Source organism: Sinocyclocheilus anshuiensis, unplaced genomic scaffold (assembly GCF_001515605.1).
Source record: "Sinocyclocheilus anshuiensis isolate Anshui unplaced genomic scaffold, SAMN03320099.WGS_v1.1 scaffold75, whole genome shotgun sequence".
NCBI lineage: Eukaryota > Metazoa > Chordata > Actinopteri > Cypriniformes > Cyprinidae > Sinocyclocheilus > Sinocyclocheilus anshuiensis.
Window position 1 is genome coordinate 1,239,644 of NW_015549634.1, and position 23,405 is coordinate 1,263,048.

General features: G+C 35.2%; 2 protein-coding genes across 2 annotated transcripts in view; both read left to right on the forward strand.

The window, feature by feature from the left end:
- The first annotated feature begins 6,171 nt into the window (after window positions 1-6,171).
- LOC107659704 (redox-regulatory protein FAM213A-like) lies at window positions 6,172-6,640 on the forward strand. The gene is made up of 2 exons (XM_016448729.1): window positions 6,172-6,310; window positions 6,516-6,640. The coding sequence occupies exons 1-2, from the start codon at window positions 6,176-6,178 to the stop codon at window positions 6,624-6,626; spliced, it is 246 nt and encodes an 81-aa protein (XP_016304215.1). The 5' UTR covers window positions 6,172-6,175; the 3' UTR covers window positions 6,627-6,640.
- Window positions 6,641-7,462: 822 nt separating this feature from the next.
- Window positions 7,463-23,405, forward strand: part of pdzd7b (PDZ domain containing 7b) — a 36,329-nt gene continuing 20,386 nt past the window's right edge. Inside the window, exons 1-11 of the mRNA XM_016448723.1 lie at window positions 7,463-7,544; window positions 9,702-9,766; window positions 9,835-9,957; window positions 11,694-11,868; window positions 11,944-12,108; window positions 12,867-13,014; window positions 14,132-14,192; window positions 16,064-16,438; window positions 17,715-17,867; window positions 19,214-19,326; window positions 19,407-19,498. Coding sequence (XP_016304209.1) covers window positions 9,751-9,766; window positions 9,835-9,957; window positions 11,694-11,868; window positions 11,944-12,108; window positions 12,867-13,014; window positions 14,132-14,192; window positions 16,064-16,438; window positions 17,715-17,867; window positions 19,214-19,326; window positions 19,407-19,498 — 1,421 coding nt within the window. The 5' untranslated portion in view covers window positions 7,463-7,544; window positions 9,702-9,750. The remainder of the gene's footprint in view (window positions 7,545-9,701; window positions 9,767-9,834; window positions 9,958-11,693; window positions 11,869-11,943; window positions 12,109-12,866; window positions 13,015-14,131; window positions 14,193-16,063; window positions 16,439-17,714; window positions 17,868-19,213; window positions 19,327-19,406; window positions 19,499-23,405) is intronic.

The following is a 23,405-nucleotide window of genomic DNA, read 5'->3' on the forward strand; positions in this document are numbered from 1 at the left end:
TCACGTGCAGGAAGAAGAGGATGCAGCCTTAATAACAACATGATGTGTGCTTCACATTCAGCTCTGCTACTGCTCAATTAAATCTCATGCATACTGATATTAAATTATAGTGTTTGTAACTGAACTTTTGTGTTGTGTTATACTTTCCATAATTAGTGTGTTCCTTGAATCAGTCATCACTAATGCTAGTGCTGATAGTGATGTGATGAAACCTCTAATCAAAACATCTTCCCCCGGTTTCACAGACAAGGCTTAAGCCTAGTCCCAGACTAAAATGTAAGTCTGAGACGTGTCAACTGAGGATGCACACCAGTCATGTGTTTTCTAAGCCACGTTTATGAAAAATTACTTAAATGTCCTAATTGAACTATGGCTTAGTCTAAGCCCTGTCTGTGAAACCAGGCCTTTGAGTTTTTGATCAAGTTAATCCAAACTAAGTTTGAGATTTTTAGGAAAAATGGGTCTGAAATGTCTTGTTTAGTTTCTATTTTAAATTTCAGTAACTCAAGTATAGTTTTCTCCATACAAATAGCCAAAGAAGCTGGAGTGACCTTTAAAAAACCACCCAGAATGAGTGTGATCAGCTGTAATCGGCGTGAGAAATCAGTGCAGAAGAGTGAATGTTTGTGGGAACAGAGGTCAATCTCCTCCCAGCTTACACAATGACTGGATCCGGATCAGCTCCAGAAAGAGCTGGTGAGCTGCTGAACACTGATCATCAAACCACAGGAGCGTCCTTCATCTGTGCTGTGAGTGATGGAGCGTCTCGCTCTGACCGTCATCGAGGCGTTACGCTCTTTCACTGAGCTGTTTCTCACACAGCCGCTGAGCGCCTCGCTCTCTCATCTCGGTGAGAGCGACCTCAGAACACTGGACGCAGGTGAGTGACACCAAAAACCCCATTGTGTCTGAATCAGCTGCTGTTCTGCTGATTTTTAGTGATTTATGTGTAAAGTCAGTTCTGCTATGGTCACCCCATACAGCAAAAAATATATTTTTAAATATACAAAAAATGGTCCAAAAATATATTAGCTAAAACATGTTTCAAAATATATTTACGTAAATATATATTTTCTACCAATGTATTTTTGGTCATTTTTTATGGAGGGCCAAATTACTCAAAAGTAAATCATTATACATTAAATAAATGCATTAAATGCAAAACTAATTAAATACATAGAGAAATGCATAAATAAATAAGTATTCATTCATTTATTTATTTCATTTTCAGGGTTAAGGTTTTCGGGTACGTCCCGTCAGCTGTAACCCTGAAAATGAAATGTGGAGGAAATAAATAAGTAAATAAATGAATGAATGAATATTTATTTAATTACGTATTTAACGATTTATTTATATATTTCAACATTTTTTTAATGATTTAATTTTGAGTAATTTGACCCTCCATAATTTTTGAAAATATATTTTAAGTGTAAAAATATATTTTTAAAAGCATTTAAAATATATTTTGCCCTCTCTATATATTTCAGTCCAAGAAAATGCATTCACACGTGTCACATCTGAAGAAAAACTTGATTTGTTGTCTATAACACGTGCAAACAGATAAAACATTTGAATAAACTTCAGCAAGGAATATAGTTTTACATGCTCCAAAAAATACAATATTGCAATGTATAAAAATATTAAACATGATTAAATCATTATAAATCTACTTTTTGATCTCTAGTAGGCCATCCACATTTGTATTTAGCCTTTATTTGGTACAAATTAATACTTTTACTTTTCACAAATCCATTTAAATCATTTATTTATTTAATTTCTTTCAAAAAAAGACCATTTCAACCCCCTGCCAAAATAAATCACACCCTCCCGCCAATGTTCAAGACATGCAAATATGATTCATAAATGCAAATCTTGATTAAAAACACCTCCCCGTATGTTTTTAGTTTGGAGACAAAGTCAAGAAGTCCGACGTGATTCAGGCTGTTGAACAGATAAATACTCGACTGAAATTAAAATAGCCATGAGCTCAATAATCACTCGCTTAATGAAAACTCCTTCAGCTTGAATGCCATTTTGCATATTCCATTTTAAATTGAATTTTGCTACCTATATGCTTCCATAGAATGTATGTTATTCTGAACTAAATATGAATCTTGAAAATAGCAGAATAGAGAATGCAAAGCCGTCCATATGTAAACAATAATGATATGTGTGTGTGTGTGTGTGTGTGTGTGTGTGTGAGTGTGTGTGGACAGACTGACTCTAAACTCAGATGAAGGATCAGTCTCGATGTTTCATACACACACAGAAACCTGTAAAATACACCAATAAAACACACACCATAGTCGAACAAATGTGCGTCATTATTGCTTGTGGATGCATTACTGTATATTGAGTCTGTTTCCTAATTTTAGGGTTGCCCCAAACTGGGAAAAAGCTAATAATTAATCAAATAAAATAAATAAATGCTCAATTTAAGGCGAGACACTGCAGGTGAATATGGTAAAAAAAAACGTACTTACCCAGCTGATTGATTACATTGATAATTGCAAACATTTTTTGTATTACAAGTGTTCTAAAATATTAGGTTTAAATATGCAAATGAGTCATTATTTAATGAAATATGTGCTAATTTGCATACATTTCTAGTACAAAAATCTAAACACTGAATGATGTCCGTTTCAAAATTCTTGTTTAATTGTTAGAGTCAAAAGTTTTTACAAAAGTTATCTCATTTTTGTCACTCCAAATGCTTAGAACGGACAGAAAACACTATATTTTCACAATTTTGGTGGGGAATAAAATGTTGTATATAATCAAGCAAATTATATATGAACAAATCGCTCTGTAAAAACCTTCAGGATATAGACTATAGGTATAAAAATGTAAAGTTTGGTGTGTACTGAAGAGGAGATTCATGGCTCAGTGTAGGAGAAAAAGCTCATTTTGAGAAAACGGCCTTTAAAAACATGTATTGTAAAAAAACTCATTTTGAGAAAACGCCTTTAAAAATATGCATTGTAATTTAAACCTATTGACACGAATAGATAAAGTGCTATAAAAGAAACACTTAACAGTGTCTTCTGGATGGTTTCTTTCCACTAGTCTGAAAAAAACACGTTATGAAAAGCCAAAAAGCCCAAAATCTCAAACTTGACAGGTGCATGAAAAAACTGTGTTTTGCCTGCAGTGTCTCCACTGAAATAAATAAATCCTAATGATTTATAAATATTAATAAAATAACAATAGACAAAAAAAAAGTCTGGGAGTCTTTTGCTTCTACATTCTCCGATTCGTCCAGGCATACAAAACAATGTGATTTATTATCAAACACATGCTGATGTTTTATTGCAGAACAGACTGTGAGAATATCATTGGCATATTTCTAAATCTCAGACGAGGTTTGACCGGTCAGAGTGTTGTTCTGTTCTCTCTCCTGATTGGTTAATGTTTGTTTTATGCTAATTGTTCTGCTAGATATGTGTGTGTTTGAGGCTGTAATTTCAGTGTGAGATACAGGACAAAACATCATCCGCAGCAGACAGTAAGTATTAATACTGATTGGTTTTTCATAATTCTCATTCTAATCATTGGTTTATTGAAATATTAACTTCAAGTGATTATTTTAGCTCAAAGGTGTTCAGATGAACAAAAAAAAAATTGTGGCTGTCTCTTATTTTATTGCTAATGCTTTTATTCTTAGATTACTTCAGACAACACAGGAGTTAATCAAATTTAATTGATTTAATTGATCAAAATGCTTATGTTTTATTGTAGAGAGCAGACTGTGAGCATCTCAGATTAATATGAGGCTGATAATATTTTAATACAGCCAATATGTGACCCAGGAGCACAAAACCAGTCATAAGGGTCAGTCTTATGAAATTGAGAGTTATGCATCATCTGAAAGCTGAATAAATAATCTTTCCATTGATGTATGGTTTGTTAGGATAGGACAATATTTGGCTGAGATACAACTATTTGAAAATCTGGAATCTGAGGGTGCAAAAAAATCTAAATATTGAGAAAATCATCTTTAAAGTTGTCCAAATGAAGTTCTTAGCAATGCATATTACTAATCATAAATTAAGTTTTGATATATTTACGGTAGGAAACTTACAAAATATCTTCATGGAACATGATCTTTACGTAATATCCTAATGATTTATGGCATAAAAGAGAAATGTATAATTTTGACCCATACAATGTATTGTTGGCTATTGCTACAAATATACCCCAGCGACTTAACACTGCTTTTGTGCTGCAGGGTCACATATTTCAACACAGTGACTGGCCTAAACTGTGTTTGTGTTGTACGGATGTTTGAGCAAAATATTATTTAAATTAAGGTGCTTTATTGGCATGACAAATATTTTTACATTCACATTGCCAAAGCATTTGTAGCACTGCTGCATACAGATAAAATAGGGCAAAATAACAATGAAAAACGGTGTGATTTGCAGAGAAATCTAATGGAAAGACAGCAGTAAATGAATGGTGTGTGTGTGTGCAGTGTTCCTGCAGGATCTGGAGGGTGTGTGTGTGGGTTTGTGGTCTGCAGGAGTGTGTGTTGTTGTAGTTTATGTTCTGCTGGCAAACACAGATCTGTTTCTGACCAAACCGGACCGGACGTCTCTGGACAGACTGGCCAGCGCCAAGCTCAGATCCACTGCTGGAGGTCAGAGATCACAACATCTCATTCACATTACAGCCGGCCGTTCACAAATGTTATAGTTTATTTCAGCTACTCACACACATTTTCAAAACTTTGCCTCTTTTTTTCAAAACTTTACACATAAATCCAAGAATTGCACACAAAATGCAAAAAGCCTCACATCTCTTGCAAAACGAAGCACTGCGTTCAAAATATCACAAACACGTCTCAAAAGCAAACATTTGCAAACACCTTTGCCATAATATTAATTCCTGTTAGATTTGTGTGTGTTACATCGAGAACTGTGTGTTGTGTTTTGTAAAAAGTGTTTTATGAAAGTCAAGGCTGAGAATTAGTGTCTGGTTTTGTAGATTTGGTGTGTGCTTCTGCTGTTTGAGTGTCAGCTTTCAGAAACTGTGTGACACGTGAAGATGCAGTGTGTAAGCAGATGAAACAACTGTAATGAATAAGTTCTAATTTTTTTATTTGCATTCGGTGAAATATGATGCAGACATTTCTATGCCAGATTCACCTTGTAAATGTTCTTACACTTCAGTCTTCACAGCTGCTTTACTGTAGTACATGTGGTGAAATTGCATGTTTTTAGTTGTTGATGCATTTGCTGTTTAGAGCAGTTCAACTGAACCTAGACATGAAACGAGGCTAAATTTGACATGTATCAATGCATGTGTGTTGTTTCTCCTCAGATGAGGCGAATGTTAAAGCTGTCTCTTTGTGGGAGCGAACTGGAGCCGTTATTATGGTGGTCAGACGGCCCGGATGATCTCTGTGCAGAGAGGTGTGTGTGATTCTCATGTTATCATGTGTATATAATCACACACACACACAGGTTTGTTTTTGTGAAAAGTGGGGACATCCCAGGAATTTATTTGCTTACAATATTTGGTAATCACTCCTCAAATTGTATTTTGTAAATATATTTTATAAAATATTTATAATATTTATATATAACATAATATTTATGTATTATAATATATTATTATATAAATTCTATAATTTAATTGGCATTTTATGTAATATTTTGTCATTGATTTTATATAATGCTAATGTATTACAAAAGTAAGTAACCTTTTGCATTATTATTTTCTAAATATATACTGTATGTGTGTGCTTTTATATGTACATAATAAATATATATTATGTAAACAAAAACTTTTATTTTGGATGTGATTAATCGCGATTAATCTTTTGACAGCACTAATTTATTTATATTTTTCTCTTCTTATTTTGTCATATTTTAACCTATTTATCACTATGAAAATTACTGTGGCTGCTGACATGATGTTAAATTATTATTTTTTTTTAATGAATGGCTGTATATGGGGTCATGGGTCACCAGTACCATTGTTATGTTATTGTAAAATATCTTTCAAATAAATAAATGAGTAAATAAATGTAACTATTTAATTCTGGTTTAATTTGACTGGTCAAGCAGTGTTTCAAGATGTTATTATATTATTGTAAAGTATAACATAAAATAAATAAATACAGATTTCTTGGCTGTTTCAGATGTGTTTCTATGGTGTGAAGCGGAGGACGATGAGGAGTTTGGGATTCGCTCGCTTTGGGGTTTGGAGGAACCTGCTGCAGGTGTGGAGGAGAGGTTACCATGGCAACAGGAAGGGGGAGGGGTTTGTTTTGGGAGGCCTTTATGTGATTGGACCAGAGAATCAGGTAATGTACAACAAACATCTTCATGGTACATGATTTTAAAATGTCCAAACATATAAAAAATATGGATCTGTAAATACAAAATGTTACATGTCTTTTGGCTTTTATGGCTGATGAGGCTCCTGGCATGTGGTCAGGATGACTGATTCCTGATGATCGAGTGAATGATGTTAGAGCTGTTCTGTGATCTCATGTGTTTGTGTTGTAGGGGATTCTGCTGGAGCACCATGAGAAGGAGTTTGGAAATAAAGCTGCTCTCTCTGCGGTCCGGACGGCTGTCAGCCGGATTCAGAAAACAGAAGAGACACGAGACAATTAGATTCATATCAAAACAAACCACAGCATCTTTGAAAATTAAAAAAACATAACTTGATTTTGCATTGAAATCAAATCAACTGAGTTTCCTGAAAACGTTTGCTAAACTATTCATGGAATGCATTATTGTGTGTGTGTGTGTGTGTGTGTGTGTGTTGTCTCAGAGTGTCTATATGACAGACTGATCCTAAACTCTAATGAGGGGACGGCCTTGATGATTGACACTTTAGATCACCAACACACACACACACGCACGCACGCACGCACGCACGCACACTCTCTCTCTCTCTCTCTCTCTCTCTCTCTCTCACACACACACACACACACACACACACACACAAGATTGAATTTTAATTTTTTTTCTCTACTACACAACTCTGCGTTAATTTAAAATAATCAAATTATTGATGATACAAACATATGTCATGTTTTAAATACTGAAATGTATTTTTATATTCCTCTTATTTTCTTTCATTCTTTGCACTTCAGTGCTTTGTTAAAGTGTAGATTATCATGTGCATGCTATGAAATAAACTGAATAAATCACTGTGGTGTGACAAATAAGCTTACAAATATTAAATTAATTAAATGTATAATTAATATTACATGTATATTAAATATGACATTTTTTAAAAAGGTAAATATTTAATTAAATATTTAAACGTAAAAATAAAAAAACAAATAAACGTATAAATATTTTAAAGTAGTCTCGCAGATGATATGAGCGCTGCTTGACAGACAATTTATAAATACAGGATCCGCCTCGTAGTGAAGATTGACAGGTGTAGCGTCCAATAGGAATCTCGCAAACTTCTCACTGCAGCCAATCAGAGAGCGGGTCACAGCAGAGGACGGTTAACAGCAGCGGGCGTCAGAAATTACGATGCGCACCTCAGCATGGAAACAGCTACAACTTACTCAGGTAAAAGTTTCATCTGTCGGTTAAAGTGTCGATTAGAGAGTTCTATAACGGTATTTATTCACCTGTAGCGTCTCTCAGGTGTGATATTTAGTGACTGAAGCAACACGGAGCGTTTCATATTGACGGACGGACTCCTGTTATTCTGAAATATAACGTAACGTTAACATAAACGGCTCTGCTGCTTATGGCTATGAGTTTGAACATATTACACACTCTTTGTATATCGACAGCTATTTTGAGATGTAAGTTAGTGGTTGTTTGTGATAGTTTGACCGTCTGAGGCGCTAAATGTAACCTGAGGCTCGGGATTATGGCACGCGCTACGTCAACATCACGTCACGAATCAAGCAAAAATTAATCACACAATTAATATTATTTACATCACCACAACATGAGTAATTACACGATTAATAAAAGAGTCTGAAAGTAACAGTGAATTGCTTCGATCATCACAACTACAACAAGTACCGTAAATACTATGGTAATGCTATGTATTCTAATACTATACTGCTGTAATATATTTAATTTAATTTAAAACTGATTTTAGGGTCACATTTTTCTAAGCGTATAAAACAAAGGTCAAATAGTTGAATCAATTAATTGAAACAATTATGACTTTTAATGATATATCACATCCAACACAGTAATAGCTGTAACCACAACAATTGATCATAATAAAAAAATGTGCTAGAATACGTTTGAAATAACTACATCTCTGCTGTTTAACGTTTTAAAAACGATCAATCACTTCATATTAGCTACAAAACAACAAACAGCCAATACAGATATCAGTGGAAACATGGCATAAAAAAAGGTAACTGCAAATTTCCCACAATTCAGTCTCACAATTTTGACTTCTTCTGAGATATAAGCTCTAATTCTGACTTTTCTATCTGTATTTTCCTAATATAGCCCAGTCTAATGAAGGCTTAGTGCTTCTGCAGACATCAGATATCTATAGTAGCTTGTTTCCGCCACAGGATAAAAACAATAAAAAGGTTCTCACGATTCTGAGGGGAAAAAATGTGATTAGTAAACTCAGAATCGCTAGAAAAAAGCCAGAATGGTGAGATAAAAAGTCGCAATTATCTTTTTATTGTTTTTATCCTGTGGCGGAAACAAGCTACTATAGATATCTGATGTCTGCAGAAGCACTAAGCCTTCATTAGACTGGGCTATATTAGGAAAATACAATAATATGAATGATATCAGATGAAAATCACTACAGGCTTGTTTTTTTGTTTTTTTGCAACTACACTTATAATTTCAACTTGCAACTTATGATAATATAATTATTAGGCACGTTGATATTCTGATTCTATATGTTTTCCAAGCACATTTGACCAATTCCAAACCACATCAATCTTAATAACTACTATTAATTTTGTATTTAATCATTTATGAGTGATATATAATTGTCCATGATGGCTGGAAGTGAAAAACTCCTTATATTCAGGTGTGCAGAATTATTAGGCATGTTTTCTTTTACTGATAAACATGAGCCAAAAAAGAGGTTTAACTCAGACTGAGATGTCAAAAAATTATTAAATCCCAATGAGAAATATTCCAAACTAATGCAGTACAGAAAATGCAAAGTTAAGACATGACCAGCAATAGCCAAAAATTATACAAATAGAGTCAAAATTATAGATGTTTCTTTTATGCCAAAAATCATTAGGACATTAAGTAAAGATCATGTTCCATGAAGATATTTTGTAAATTCCGTACCTAAAACTTAATTTTTGATTAGTAATATGCATTGCTAAGAACTTAATTTGAACAACTTTAAAGATGATTTTCTCAATATTTAGATTTTTTTGCATCCTCAGATTCCAGATTTTCAAATAGTTGTATCTCAGCCAAATATTGTCCGATCCTAACAAACCATACATCAATGGAAGCTTATTTATTCAGCTTTCAGATGATGTATAAATCTCAATTTCAAAAAATTGACACTTAAGACTGGTTTTGTGCTCCAGGGTCACGTATCATCAGAATGTCAATGTGCCTAATAATTATGCATGCGATGTATATTTTAAACATCTGGGGCATTTTATTGATTTTTTAGTAATATTTTCATCCTGTACCACCAGTGTTTTTGTGCGGCTCATTAGTGGTGGGCGTTTTGATTGATGGATGTCTGTGTTTGTGTGGCAGTGAGCTTCTAGGATCAGCTCATCGTCTCGGACAGGACAGAGACTCACAGATGGAGGCTGAGACAGGTGAAGCAGGTGGAGTGACTCTGAATGAAGCGCTGAGAGCTGAGCGCTGAGCGTGTGTCTGTCTGCAGGTGAGAGCGTGAGGCTGACGGTCATCAGGGGGGATGATGGTCAGCTGGGCTTCAGTGTGCGAGGAGGATCTGAACACGGACTCGGCGTCTTCATCAGCAGAGTGCAGAAAAACAGCGCCGCAGGTCAGAGTCTTCAGGGAGCTCCCTATGCTCCCTATAATAATATAAATTATATGAATATAAGTATAGACATGCAAATACATGTAAATATTTTCAAAATATATACTGTGTGTGTGTGTATTTATATATACTTAATAAATATACACAGTACACACACATATATTATGCAAACAAAAACGTTTATTTAGGATGTTATTAATCGTGATTTATCGTTTGACAGCACTAGTTTAAACACTATGCACTGGACACACCTGTTGGTGGAATTAATGTAAACGCAATAAAAATTCAAAACAAGCATGCATTAAGACACCTTTTACAAACCAATTGCATGTTTTCTTAAAAGTGTGTAATCTATTAAATGCAATCTACAAATCATCGTAGTCCATGGACTATGGATGAAAAATAGCCTTTGGCTAATTCTGGTACATTTATAGAAATGTTTTATTAATATACAATGTCCCTGTTAACTAAATGAATAAAATAAAATAAATCAAATACCATTAAATATAAAGTGTCAGTGTTTTATTAATATACAATGTCCCTGTTAACTAAACGAATAAAATAAAATAAATCAAATACCATTAAATATAAAGTGTCAGTATATAATATGTTTTTTTAATTAATCTGTAGGGCTTGTTTAATTTGTTCCAGGGTTATTTTAGTAGCATTGATATACTATTTTTATAATTTTTTTTAAATATACTTTCTGTTTTCATTTTAATTTGAGTAATTTTGTTGTATTTTTGTCTTTTTACGTCTGTACATTTTTCATTTTATTTATTTGTTTGTTTTAATTTAGTACATCAGAAACTAAATGAAAATGAGAAATGTTGCCTTGGCAACTAGCTAAAATAATATAATTTTTTTAATATATATTTTATTTTATTTCAGTTAAAGTACAATTTTAGTTAACTATATTAACCCTGGTCTGTTCTATGGAAGGTCTGTATTCAGGCCAATAAGAGACAATTAAGAACTACTACTTCTTATTTTTATTATACAAATGTGCAATTAAAAGTGTCTAGATTATAAAACTGATCTGAGATCAGATTATTACCATATATACACTGGTTCATGGGTTCACAACATTAAGCAACACTGAACTTTATTGATTTTAATAATGACACTGTTGTCTTCTGTTATTTTCCTGTTTATTATCGTGAAGCTGCTTTGAAACATTCTGTATTGTATAAAGCGCTACATGCAGTAAATAAGCGTGGCTTGTTGATATTGTTCTGTGCTAAAGAGGTTGTGTGTGTACACTGGTGTGTGTGTGTGTATGTACACTGATGTGTGTGTGTGTGTGTACACTGATATGTGTGTGTGTGTGTGTGTGTGTGTACGCTGAGGTGTATGTGTGTTCACTTATGTGTGTGTGTGTGTGTGTGTACACTGATATGTGTGTGTGTGTGTGTGTGTGTGTACGCTGAGGTGTATGTGTGTTCACTTATGTGTGTGTGTGTGTGTGTGTACACTGATATGTGTGTGTGTGTGTGTGTGTGTGTACGCTGAGGTGTATGTGTGTTCACTTATGTGTGTGTGTGTGTGTGTGTACACTGATATGTGTGTGTGTGTGTGTGTGTGTGTACGCTGAGGTGTATGTGTGTTCACTTATGTGTGTGTGTGTGTGTGTGTACACTGATATGTGTGTGTGTGTGTGTGTGTGTGTACGCTGAGGTGTATGTGTGTTCACTTATGTGTGTGTGTGTGTGTGTGTACACTGATGTGTGTGCGTGTAGAGCTGGCGGGTCTGTGTGTGGGTGATAAGCTGCTGGAGGTGAACGGCGTGAGTCTGGAGAACATCAGCATGAGCAGCGCTGTGAAGGTGTTGACGGGTCACGCTCGTCTCTATCTGCTCGTCCAGCGGCTGGGGCGTGTGCCTGGCCTTCGCTACACTAACGAGAAGACCACCTGGTGAGTGCCACCAGCCTAACCGAGCGCTTTGGGCTCCAGAGCGGAGATCCTCAGCGTGTGTGTTTGTGTGTTTAGGGTGGATCTGATCCATCGGCGGATGGTGGTGGAGGAGTCGGACGCTCCCGTCTCAGATGGAGCGCTGTGCCGAACGGTTCACCTCCATCTCTCTAAACACCAGCCCTGCCTGGGACTCAACATCCGCGGAGGACGAGAATACAACCTGGGCATCTACGTCTCCAAGTCAGTACAGCAGCAAACACACGCACATTCGCACAACAGGACCGTTTTTTTTATATATTTCGTTTTAGTTAAAGTTAATTTTACTTCGAGTAACAAAAACAGTTTTAGTTTAGTTAACTTTAATAACCCTGAGTCAGACTAATAAAATCTAAATCAAACCACAATAGACCCCAATACAACCCCTAAAACCACACCAGACCACATTAAAGGGGTCATATAATGCTACATGCACTTTTACAAGTTGTTTGAACTCTTCACCAACAGAAGAAGTGTGTAAGGTTTTTTTAACGAATCTTTGCAAATCGCCTTTCCTAATAATGTGCTAATTAGCAAGTTTCACGATGAATGCGGCTAAAGTAAACAGTCTCTCTGAGAGCGGCTCAGAAGAGAGGGGCGGGGTCAGCAGAGCTCATTTAACATTTAACATTAACATTTAAAGGAAAATGCTACAAATCTGCATGCTCTGAAAAGAGCTGTTTTTGACAGGGTAAAAAAGGTGTTTTTTTACACTACCATTGAGAAATTTTAACCAAACTATGTTACAGACTTTTCATTAAGGCCCTAAAGAATCATATCAACTTGTGGAAAATGGGCATCCTATGACCCCTTTAAACCTAAGCCCTAGAAACCACATCAGACCCAGTAGGCCACAATATAGGAATTCAAAAAAAAAACTCAAGTTCTGATACAGTGTGAAAATGTGAAAGTGTTTCAATGTGAACAGAGCTCTAGTGTTGTGTGTGATTGGCTGTTTGCAGGCTGGATCCCGGGGGTCTGGCGGAACAGGGTGGAGTTAAGATGGGGGATCAGATCCTGTCGGCCAATGGCGTGAGCTTCGAGAACATCAACCATTACAGAGCAGTGGAAGTGCTGAAGAGTCAGCCTCATATCATACTTACTATTAAAGTCAGTCTCTCACACACACACACACACACACACACACACACACACAGCAGATGGCTGATGTGGCGCTCTGGTTTCTGTGTGTGTCAGGCTGTGCATTATTCACTCTGTTCCTGGATCAGGTTTTCCTGCAAACTCATTCACTCTTTGTGTCCATATTAAACACGCCACCTTTCCAAACATTCATGACCAGATAAACCGTTTGGAGCAAATAAGGACATGCTGCTATGTGCTAATACTTCTTTTTTTGCCAATACAGACAAAACAGTCAAGTTTGTCTAACACAGTGTTTCGCAAAAAAATTATGAAAAGCTAGTAATTCATTAAATCATTAAAAATGTATTCATTTAAAAATAAAAATGGCCAATTAAAATGCTTACTAAAAATGTATGTTTTATATATTATATTTATTTGAAAATGTATTTGTGTATCTGCATGTCATGCGACCATTAATCAACATCAGAGAACCATAAACATACAAATGTGTTGGTTAATTTTTGAAATATGAAAATAATTAATATTTGAATTAATTCATATAATTCAATTTGAAATAATTAAAAAATCAAAACAATTAAAGTAAAACACTAAAATTAAACTATAAAAATGTAAGATTAAAATAATTTTAAAATCAAAACAAAACAGAGATAAAATATTACAATTACTAAAGATAAAATATTTTGTTTAACTGAACATAATGTGACTATTTACCAACGGAGAACCATGAACATGTGAATGTATTGTTAATTTATTTAAATATGAATTAAATAAGAATGTAAAATTAAAATACAAACAAAACACAAAAAATGAAACCACAAAACTGTTAAATTAAAATGAACAATTTTATAATAAAAAACAATCCAAATAAAACACTTACTGAAAAAAGATTAAATATTTAATTTGTTTACCTGCACGTCATGTGGTCATTAACTGACATCAGAGAACTGTAAACATGTGAATTTGTTGATAAATATTTGAAATATTGACTTAAAATCTCAGGGGAACTTATGAAAATATTTTAGGTTTTTGGCTGACAAAAAAGTTTAAAATGATGACAGACAAAATGATGTTCTGCAGTGACTGACAGCTTGTATATAAATGTGATAAGATGTTTTGTTCACAGGAAGCAGGCAGATATCCAGCCTACAAAGAAATGGTGACAGAACTCAGCTGGGTGAATAAAAGTGAGTTTCTTTTTACAATATAAAGTGTTCATCTGTAAGTAGGGGAGCGCGGGGCACAAAGTAACGCGGGGTTAGTTGTAACACGTGGTTTGAATATTTCCACACATGCTAGCATAACAACATTTATGGTATTTACTAGGGATGTAACGATTAATTGCGAGCCGGTTGAAAATCGATTCAAATATGTGACGATTCAAATCGGTTGAGATGCTAAACAAATCGCGATTGTGTCTCATTTAGAAGGCTGCGCCCTCCGGAGGTCGCATTCGAAGGTTGCATATGTCATCGAGGCTGTCTCATTTCAGAAAAGCAAGTAGGACATGAGGTATATCCTTCGCTGCTACAGATAACCCACAATTCTTTGCGTCGCCGTAAACAACCGTTGTTCATTTGAAAAATGCCGGCGCCGGCAGATGTACACACAAGCGCAGATGTGGTGTTTACAACTTACTTTAAATCGCCTCGGTAAAAACGGATAAACTTTGTTTTTAATATCCTCCTCCTTTTTTTCTCTAACAGATGTCTGCTGTACATACGCTGCATCTCCTCAAACATTGAACAAAATAAAACAGGTAAAAGCATTTTTTTTTTTAATTAATACTTCCTGTTTCCTTTTCCACCTGTCCTATGAAGGCCGTCTCGTTTAATTCTAGGTTGAGGACACTTCGCAGCCTTCTAAATGAGACACAGCTACTGTATCATTGCTGTTCATAAGTGCAGCGCTGCTTTGTTTACAACGGTAACCAAGGAAACACTGTATCATTGCTGTTCATAACCAAATAAATAAGAAACGTAGAACGTTTATTGGCAAAATGAATGTCAAATAAAATAAATAAATGACACAGTTTAAATAAAGTAAAAATCAGCAAACAATGTGGAACCAATATAGTGTTATATTTCAATTTCACAAAGAAATGTGCAGCATTTTGTCCAAGCAATAATAATAGGACACATTTAATTTATAATTTGTCGTAAATCTCATTTTGTAAAAAAAAATAAAAAATCGTGAATCGAATCGAATCGTGAGTTGAGTGAATCGTTACATCCCTAGTATTTACCAGTTGCCATATCAACACTATATAGAGAAAAAAGTGCGCCAAAATTCAAAAATCTTTTGAAGATATCGCTGAACATTTAAAAATGAGGCAAATCTGTTATTATTTTAATCTCCAATCTGTTATTTATCAGTTTAGATCGTTTTTTTAATGCTTCACTAACTGGCAGAAGACACTAACCAATTTTAAATTCCAGTTGCGCAGATTCTATGACATTATCGATGTAATTTACACTATTTACTTTAATGAATTGTACTGAGAAACCACGAGAAACAGGTGAATAAAGACTCTGACAGTCAATGTTTAATGTTCAGAAATTATTATTTCAAGAAATGTAAAGCATTTTTGCTCGTTTATGTGGGCCGTCCCAAGCATGGTTGCAATGTGTTCATTGTCAAACTCCAAAATCAGATTATTTTTAATTCTTAAAAAATGCCATTATTTTATTTGAAAAAGTTAAGTTTTATTTTATTGACAAAATATTTTATTTTGTCTTGTATGTTTTTTTCATTAGATCGGATAATATTTTAGGCTGTCATATGGTCATGTTACAACGTGCCCCTCTGATGTTACAATGTACCCCACCTACGGGGCATGTTGTCACATTTCACTTCCATTTTTTGAGGGTAAATAAAGAAAAATGTATACTCTGTAATTATGAAACAAAGCGACGTATTTGTAATAGACAAGTGTGAAATTACTGTAGATAAAAAAAATTATACTCTGAACCCCATGTGGATTTACACAAACTGAGAAAGTCAAAAAGTGTTACATTGAGCCACGCTCTCCCCCACACCAACCTTTGACCTCTTCCAGCAGGCAGCGGAACCGTCTATTCGTCCTCACAAGGGTCGGAGTCTCGCTCATCCACCTCCTCTCTGTCCTCCGGGACACCTCTCGGCTCTGTGAGCAGACTCTCTCAAGCGACTCTGCCCTTAGGAGCCAAAATGTCCAATGTCTGCGGCTCCACTGAGGCCCAGTTTCATTCAGATTCCACTGATAGTGACAGTCGGTCAGAGCAGCTGCGGACGGTGAGCCGAGGACCCACAGAACTGCTGCAGGACTCCGTGATCCGGAGCGAAGGAGAGTTAGGAGAGAGAAGAAGGGAAGGCAGGAAAACATCTCTGCTCATGGCTCTCAGCCGACCGAGTCCTCCGATACGCCGAACTCAAAGTCATGTGACTGTGTCAGGTGGGGTTTTGTGGTATTTTAAGATCAAATGCAGCCACATACGATGAAATTTAAAAAAATATTCGGGCAAAAATTCAGACCACATCCAATAATCTAAAGCTTTGTTACTTTTGACATGAAACAGAGAGACTCAGATTTCAAATTTTGTCAAGTTTATCACTAAGTTCAAGCACTAAATGTGGTTTTGATGCTCTTTAATGTGTTGTGACGAGTCGCTGTAGTGAACCGATCATCTCTTCTTCTTTACTACTAGTTATAGCAGCAAATAAACATGAATGAACATTAGAAGAAACAGAATAACTTACTCGCTGTAGTGAACCGATCATCTCTTCTTCTTTACTACTAGTTATAGCAGCAAATAAACATGAATGAACATTAGAAGAAACAGAATAACTTACTCGCTGTAGTGAACCGATCATCTCTTCTTCTTTACTACTAGTTATAGCAGCAAATAAACATGAATGAACATTAGAAGAAACAGAACAACTTACTCGCTGTAGTGAACCGATCATCTCTTCTTCTTTACTATTAGTTATAGCAGCAAATAAACATGAATGAACATTAGAAGAAACAGAACAACTTACTACAATTAATCTTGTCTCATGTAATCGATCAATCAGTGTTTAAAATGTGGAAAGACATCAACAAAACAGCTTGAGATCAATAATGTCACATTTACCTCAGAAAACACATTCAGTGACCATAAACTCAATAAGTCAGCTAGAAAAAATATATATACACTATATTACATAATAGTTATATTTTTACTGAACCTATTGTCTTCATTATTTAACATGTTTCATTAAATCTGTCACAAAATGTTTTTATTACAGACACCATTTAAATGTTTACATTTCAGCAAAGAATTGAAGTGGAAACATAATTATATGTTTTTGTTTAATATTTGTGTTTGATATTAAATAAATTTGATTAATCAGTTGGTTATTAAATAAACTTTATTTTTGGTTTTCAGGTTTTTTTCATTTACACTTTAATTTTAATTTAACTTTAATTTCCGTTTCAGTAAAAAAATAATTTTGTCATATTTTGCTATACCGTTTGAAAATGGTAAATACATTTGTGAAGAAATTCTATTTCCAATTTTTTTTTTTTTTATACACAAGCCTGCAAACTGGCACTTTAATTTTTGAAGTGCAAATACCTCCAAATGTAACATTTGTCAACAATCAACTTTAACAGAACAAGTGGCTGCCTGATTTCATGCCCTTTTTTAACTACCGTTAATGCAAACGCTTTGTTTCTCCTGTTTTCACAGAAGAGGAAAAGAAACAGAAGAGGAAGCAGACAGAAAGAGGAGAAGAGGGAAGCAGTCCGCTGCAGCGCTCCAAAACGTTCTTCAGTCTGTTTCGAAAGCGAGATTCCTCAAGATCACGCTCCAGATCTCCGTCCCGCTCAGAGAGCAGTCTGGGTAATATTACACTTCATGTTCAGTTACCAAAATCTGAAACAGCACTGCATGTGTCCTTCATGCAGAAAACATTCATTGCATTGAAATGCATTGAAAACGAAGTAAAAAATGAGATAAATGCTCATTATAAATATATTTAATTTTAATTCAATACTAAAAATATTGCTAAACAAAAATGTTTTATATATATATATATATATATATATATTAGGGCTGGGCAAGTTAAAACGCGTTATTATCGTGTTAACGCATTAATTGATTAACGCCGACAATTATATTATCTCACATTAACACAGTTTTAATTATTATTTTATTATTATGAAAGTCCGTTGCTCACTGGCTCTGAATACACATACAGACAAACCATGGGTCTAGGGGTGGGCGATATGGAAAAAATATCATATCACGATTTTATCTTTGTTATTAAAAAATAAGAACAAAGATACACATTACAACTACACATAATATACAAATAAAACAAACTGTGCTTTATTTTCAGGGACAATAGGTGTATTTAACAGGAGCATTCAAAAAACTGAATGAACAAATATAAAAATAAAACACTATATAGATTGATTCCTGTTAAAGCAACTGTATTAAAGTTCTTCAGTCATGAGCAGTGAGTGATTTTTCTCTTTGTGTTTTGTTGTTTTAGTAACATTAAAGCAATATTTCACCCAAAAATTCTGTCATCTGTCTGTCAATTCTGTCATAGTGTTTTATTTTTATACCATCATTCATCAAGTTGTTTTAAACCTGAATGAGTTTCTTTCTTCTGCTGAAAATAAATGGTATTTTAAAGAACGTGGAAAACCAAACAGTTGCTGGTCCCCATTGGCTTACATAGTATTTTTTCCTGCTATCAAATTCAACGTGGACCAGCTACTGTTTGGTTACCCACATTCTTCAAAATATCTTCTTTTGTGTTCAGCACTAGAAAGAAATTAATACAGGCTTGGGACAACATGAGAGTGAGTAAATAATGACAGAAAATAAATTTTATGGTGAACTATCCCTTTAATGACAGTCCGCTGCATGTTTAGTACTGTCCCTTTAAGAGCTGCACTCATCCGCTTTTCTGTTTACTTTCATTTTAGACATAACCAACTGAGTCTATATGTAAACCTTGTGTGTTTTGACAGTATTAGCGCAAAATATAACTTAGTTCAGTGATCAGATGCTGTTTAACAGGCAAGGCTCTAAAGCACATGCAAATAATGTACTTTTGCGATTGCGAATAAGTGCAGTGTCCCGTGAGAGTAACTCTACCGCTGAGTTAACACTGAAGTGAATGCATGTATAAAGATAAGCTTTAAAGCATAAGACAAATCTGAATGTTTCTACAGGCAAGTATGATGCTGGTTTATCTGAGAGGGATGCTTTAAAACAAGTGCGAGCAATGGCCGTCAGATTGCTGGAGGATGAAGATGTGGTGATGCTCATGGAAATCTGTGAGCAGGTAAGAGATTCAACCTGATGATCTCACATGATTAAAGGGTTTCTTTGTCCAGAGACCAAACTCATGTGCTGTTCTTACAGTATTTAGCAGAGCGAGGGCTGACGACGCTCGTGCATCCGCTACTGGCCGTCCTAAACACGCCAGAGAAGCTCCTTCTGCTCCGAGAGATCAGGTGAGAGGAAACAATGACATATAAACAAACACAAGCCTCTTAGCAGCTGAATACTGATGCTTTTGCAAGTAGGGTTGGGTATCGTTTGAATTTTATCGATTCCGATTCTTTTCGATTCCCAGTTTCGATTCCAATGTGATTAAATAATGATATCAAACATTTATCCTGTGTCTCTTTTTTGCAAACCATTTATTGGAGCTGAATACCATGAACAAAAATCAACAGGCTACATAAAAACTGGACTCTTGAAGAGCTGTTAATGTGCAAAATAGAACTGCATGAATCTGGATAAATTGGGGTTTTTTTTGTTTTTTTTTCCCCCCAATAGAAGTTGTGGTTCTCTCATGATTCTGAAGAAAAAACATTAGACAACTAAACAAAATCACATGTAATTTATGAATGAATGATTAAATGACTCACTTGTTTCATTACTGGATGAATCAGCATTCTTGAACGAATCTCTTGTATGATTCAAAGACAAATACATTTTAACAGCCCCTTTTCGCCACCTACTGGCGTAACAATGTTTTTTCCCCCCAATAGAAGTTGTGGTTCTCTCATGATTCTGAAGAAAAAACATTAGACAACTAAACAAAATCACATGTAATTTATGAATGAATGATTAAATGACTCACTTGTTTCATTACTGGATGAATCAGCATTCTTGAACGAATCTCTTGTATGATTCAAAGACAGATACATTTTAACAGCCCCTTTTTCGCCACTTACTGGCGTAACAATGTAATCGATAAATCTTCATTTGAAGTGTCACATGACTTACAAAAGGTGATTTACTCTATTTTAATCGCTACCGTACACATCAGAGTTTATATCCGAACTATAAACTTTTATCCCAACACTTCTGTGATTTGAATGTTTGTAACAGAAATAATGATACTGTGTGTCTGAAGCATAGACTGTGAAGCTGTTTCATTCATGACAGCTGCTCTCTTTAGGTCAGCGCAGCGTGAACGCAGATTTAAATGTTCAGATCACACTTGTGTGATCGTATGCTGCACGGACGAACCACGTGATCACAACATTGATCGCAGACGCCAAAGGTTGAGGAATGAAACAGACGAATCATTGTAATTTAAGAATAGAATCACGTTGGTGTTTGAATCGTGTTCACGATCTTTAACGATCTATTAAATTAAAGAGCTTTGTCATGTTGGTGGTGACAATGTTCTTGCAACATGTTTAGCTATCACAGATATTATACTGAGCTTTTTTGGCTTCTGATCGCAAATGTAGCCAAACTTTGGAGAGCGCTTAGATTAGCGAGCAAGGTCCTGGCAGATCTCTAGATCCGGTCCTCGCAGATGAAGGAAAAAAAGCGCATAGGAATCGATAGGCGGAATCGAAATTTTAATTTGACTACACGCATCCGATTCCTGATCTTGAGTATCCGATTCTGGAATCGGAATCGATTTCGGTTCCCAACCCTATTTGCAAGTCACAACACCATTTTCAACTAAACATGGAAAACATGCGTTTTGGCTGTTTATTTACACGACAACGGCATTTTGGGGCATTTATTCCTGAAAACACAACCTTCTGAAAACGTGTTTCAAAGTTTAAAACAGTACGGTTATCATCTCATCTCGTAGTGTTTCTTTACAAAGTGACATCATAAACTACTGGCCTGGCGTGCATAATACAGAGCTTTTAGTCATGTTCAGGGATCATTTTGACACGTTTTGATCATTTGTACGGGAATCTTTTCTGTTTTTAGTACATCGTTGCTGTGTAAATGTACCCTAAAATGATCAGTCTTGTGTTGTGGGTCAATTTGACCCATTTCGATTTTTTAGTTATCGTAAAAACTGTTTAACCTAAGATTTTGTTCTTGATATTTTGTGCCTTTTTCATTACATGAACATGCATGCATAGTTTCGACACTGGTGTATTGTGGACATGTGCATATTTTATATTTTATTATGATATATTTGTGAGCCAGTTTGACCCTCATTTTCAAGCAGTTGCACAGATACAAAGAAAACATTATGTTTTGTATTTTGTAATGTCAGATTCTCCACTACCCTCCAAGGGTGTTTACATTTATGCATTTGGCAGATGCTTTTATCTGAAGAAATTTACACTGCATTGATAGTGTACTTTTTTGGTGTAAAATTTGCTGGTAATCAAATCGTATTGTTTGAGCCTCAGGAAAGTACACAGAATCTAAGTGATTTTCCACACCTTTTCTGTTTAAAATGTTAAAATTATTTATTTTAAATGTTAAAATAGTCACAATACTGTTAATAAAATTTACAGTTTGTGAAAAAATATGCAAAATAGTTTTTAAAAAATCATATGTTTCCATGTTTGTTTGTTTTTTATGTGTGAGAACTATTAATGTTAAAAATGTACTGTTTTAACCTGATTTTTGGTGAATTATGTTGAATCCAATTAGGGTCAGTTTGACCCGCACCATAAAGATCAAACCCAGATTTTTAACATAATACAAGAGTTTTAAAGTCAAAAATGTTCATTGACTATTTTTGATTAGCAAGGTTGCATTTTTCGGTTTCGAAAATCTCGTAAATCTTTTAAATCTCTTTTGTTTGGGACATATGTCTGTTAACGGGCTAATTGGTTCTTGGTTGGGCTGATTAGTGAAGGCAGGTGTTCAGGGTTAATGAGAGCCTTTAAAAACTCTCAGATTGCGGAGCACTGGTTCAACAGAAAAACTGAGCTCTTGAGTGTGAATTAATGTTGTGTGCTTAAGTGTTAACGGAATGAGTGTTGATTAATCAAGTGAAAATAGAAATAAGTGTGGGGGAATGAGAGGAAAGAGCATTAGGAAAAAGAGTTAAGTGCAACAAATCTCAGCACAGACCTACAAGACTCAATATAGAGATGAACCGTAAAATCTGAATGTAGACCAAGACAAGAGCTGGTACCAATCATGACACAAAAGTGTGAATGTGTGACGACAGAACCGTTTGCACATCAGATTTTGAACATTTAAGAAAGAAGTAAGAACAGCCAATGCAGGATTGCACTGGACATTTATCATACGTGACCCTGGAGCACAAAACCAGTCTTTGGGCTGTTTTTTTTTTTTACTGGCATGGGCTTGGGATGTACAATTAAGGTGATGTAATAGTTGTGATCATTATTTTACCTTCCATGATCATTCAGCCGTGATCAGGTGCAGCACTGACACTCTGTCAAGTCTGCATCAAATCAAGCACTCCGTAATCACAGGTAAACTGTCTGATCAGTCCGGTGTTTGTCATGAGAAGTGCTCCACAAAACCGCTATGGTTTGAGTTGATGTGACAAATACATCTTTTGCGTATACTGTGTGAACTCATTGCCCCATTAGCTCGGAGATCTTTATTTTCCCTCCTCAATAAGTTTTGTCAGTTGTTTTGTTTATTGATCTAATTCTTGTTTCTTGGGTTGCATTGGTTAGTCGCTCAATTCTCTTGTGCTTCGTTCCCCACTTCTGAATTATGTTGTATTGATAAGGAGTTATCACAAAGTAAGTCTGTTTAGTTGCGCTATCTTACAATCAATATATAGTAAATGTAAGTTAAAGTGCCGATGTAACCGGTTAAAACGTGGAGTGGCGATGATGTCTTAAAATGTATGGAAAGAGTCTTAAAAAGGTCTTAAAAGGTATTAAATTTAACTCCATGATTCCTGTATATACCCTGGAAGAGTACATGCAAGAAGTGGAGGATGAGGCGAGAAAGAGTAAGGTTAAGAGAGCATTATCAAGGTTGGATCTGTCAGACCAGAGTTTTTTTTCTCTTTGTCTAGCAAAAAAGACAACATTACTTGTGATGTGGACAAAGTCCTCAGGCCAGACTCAAGCACAAAGACATGATGCTAAGACAAAATGAATCTCTCATTGACCCTGATTTTACAATTGCACAACTTACAGTATTTGAGTG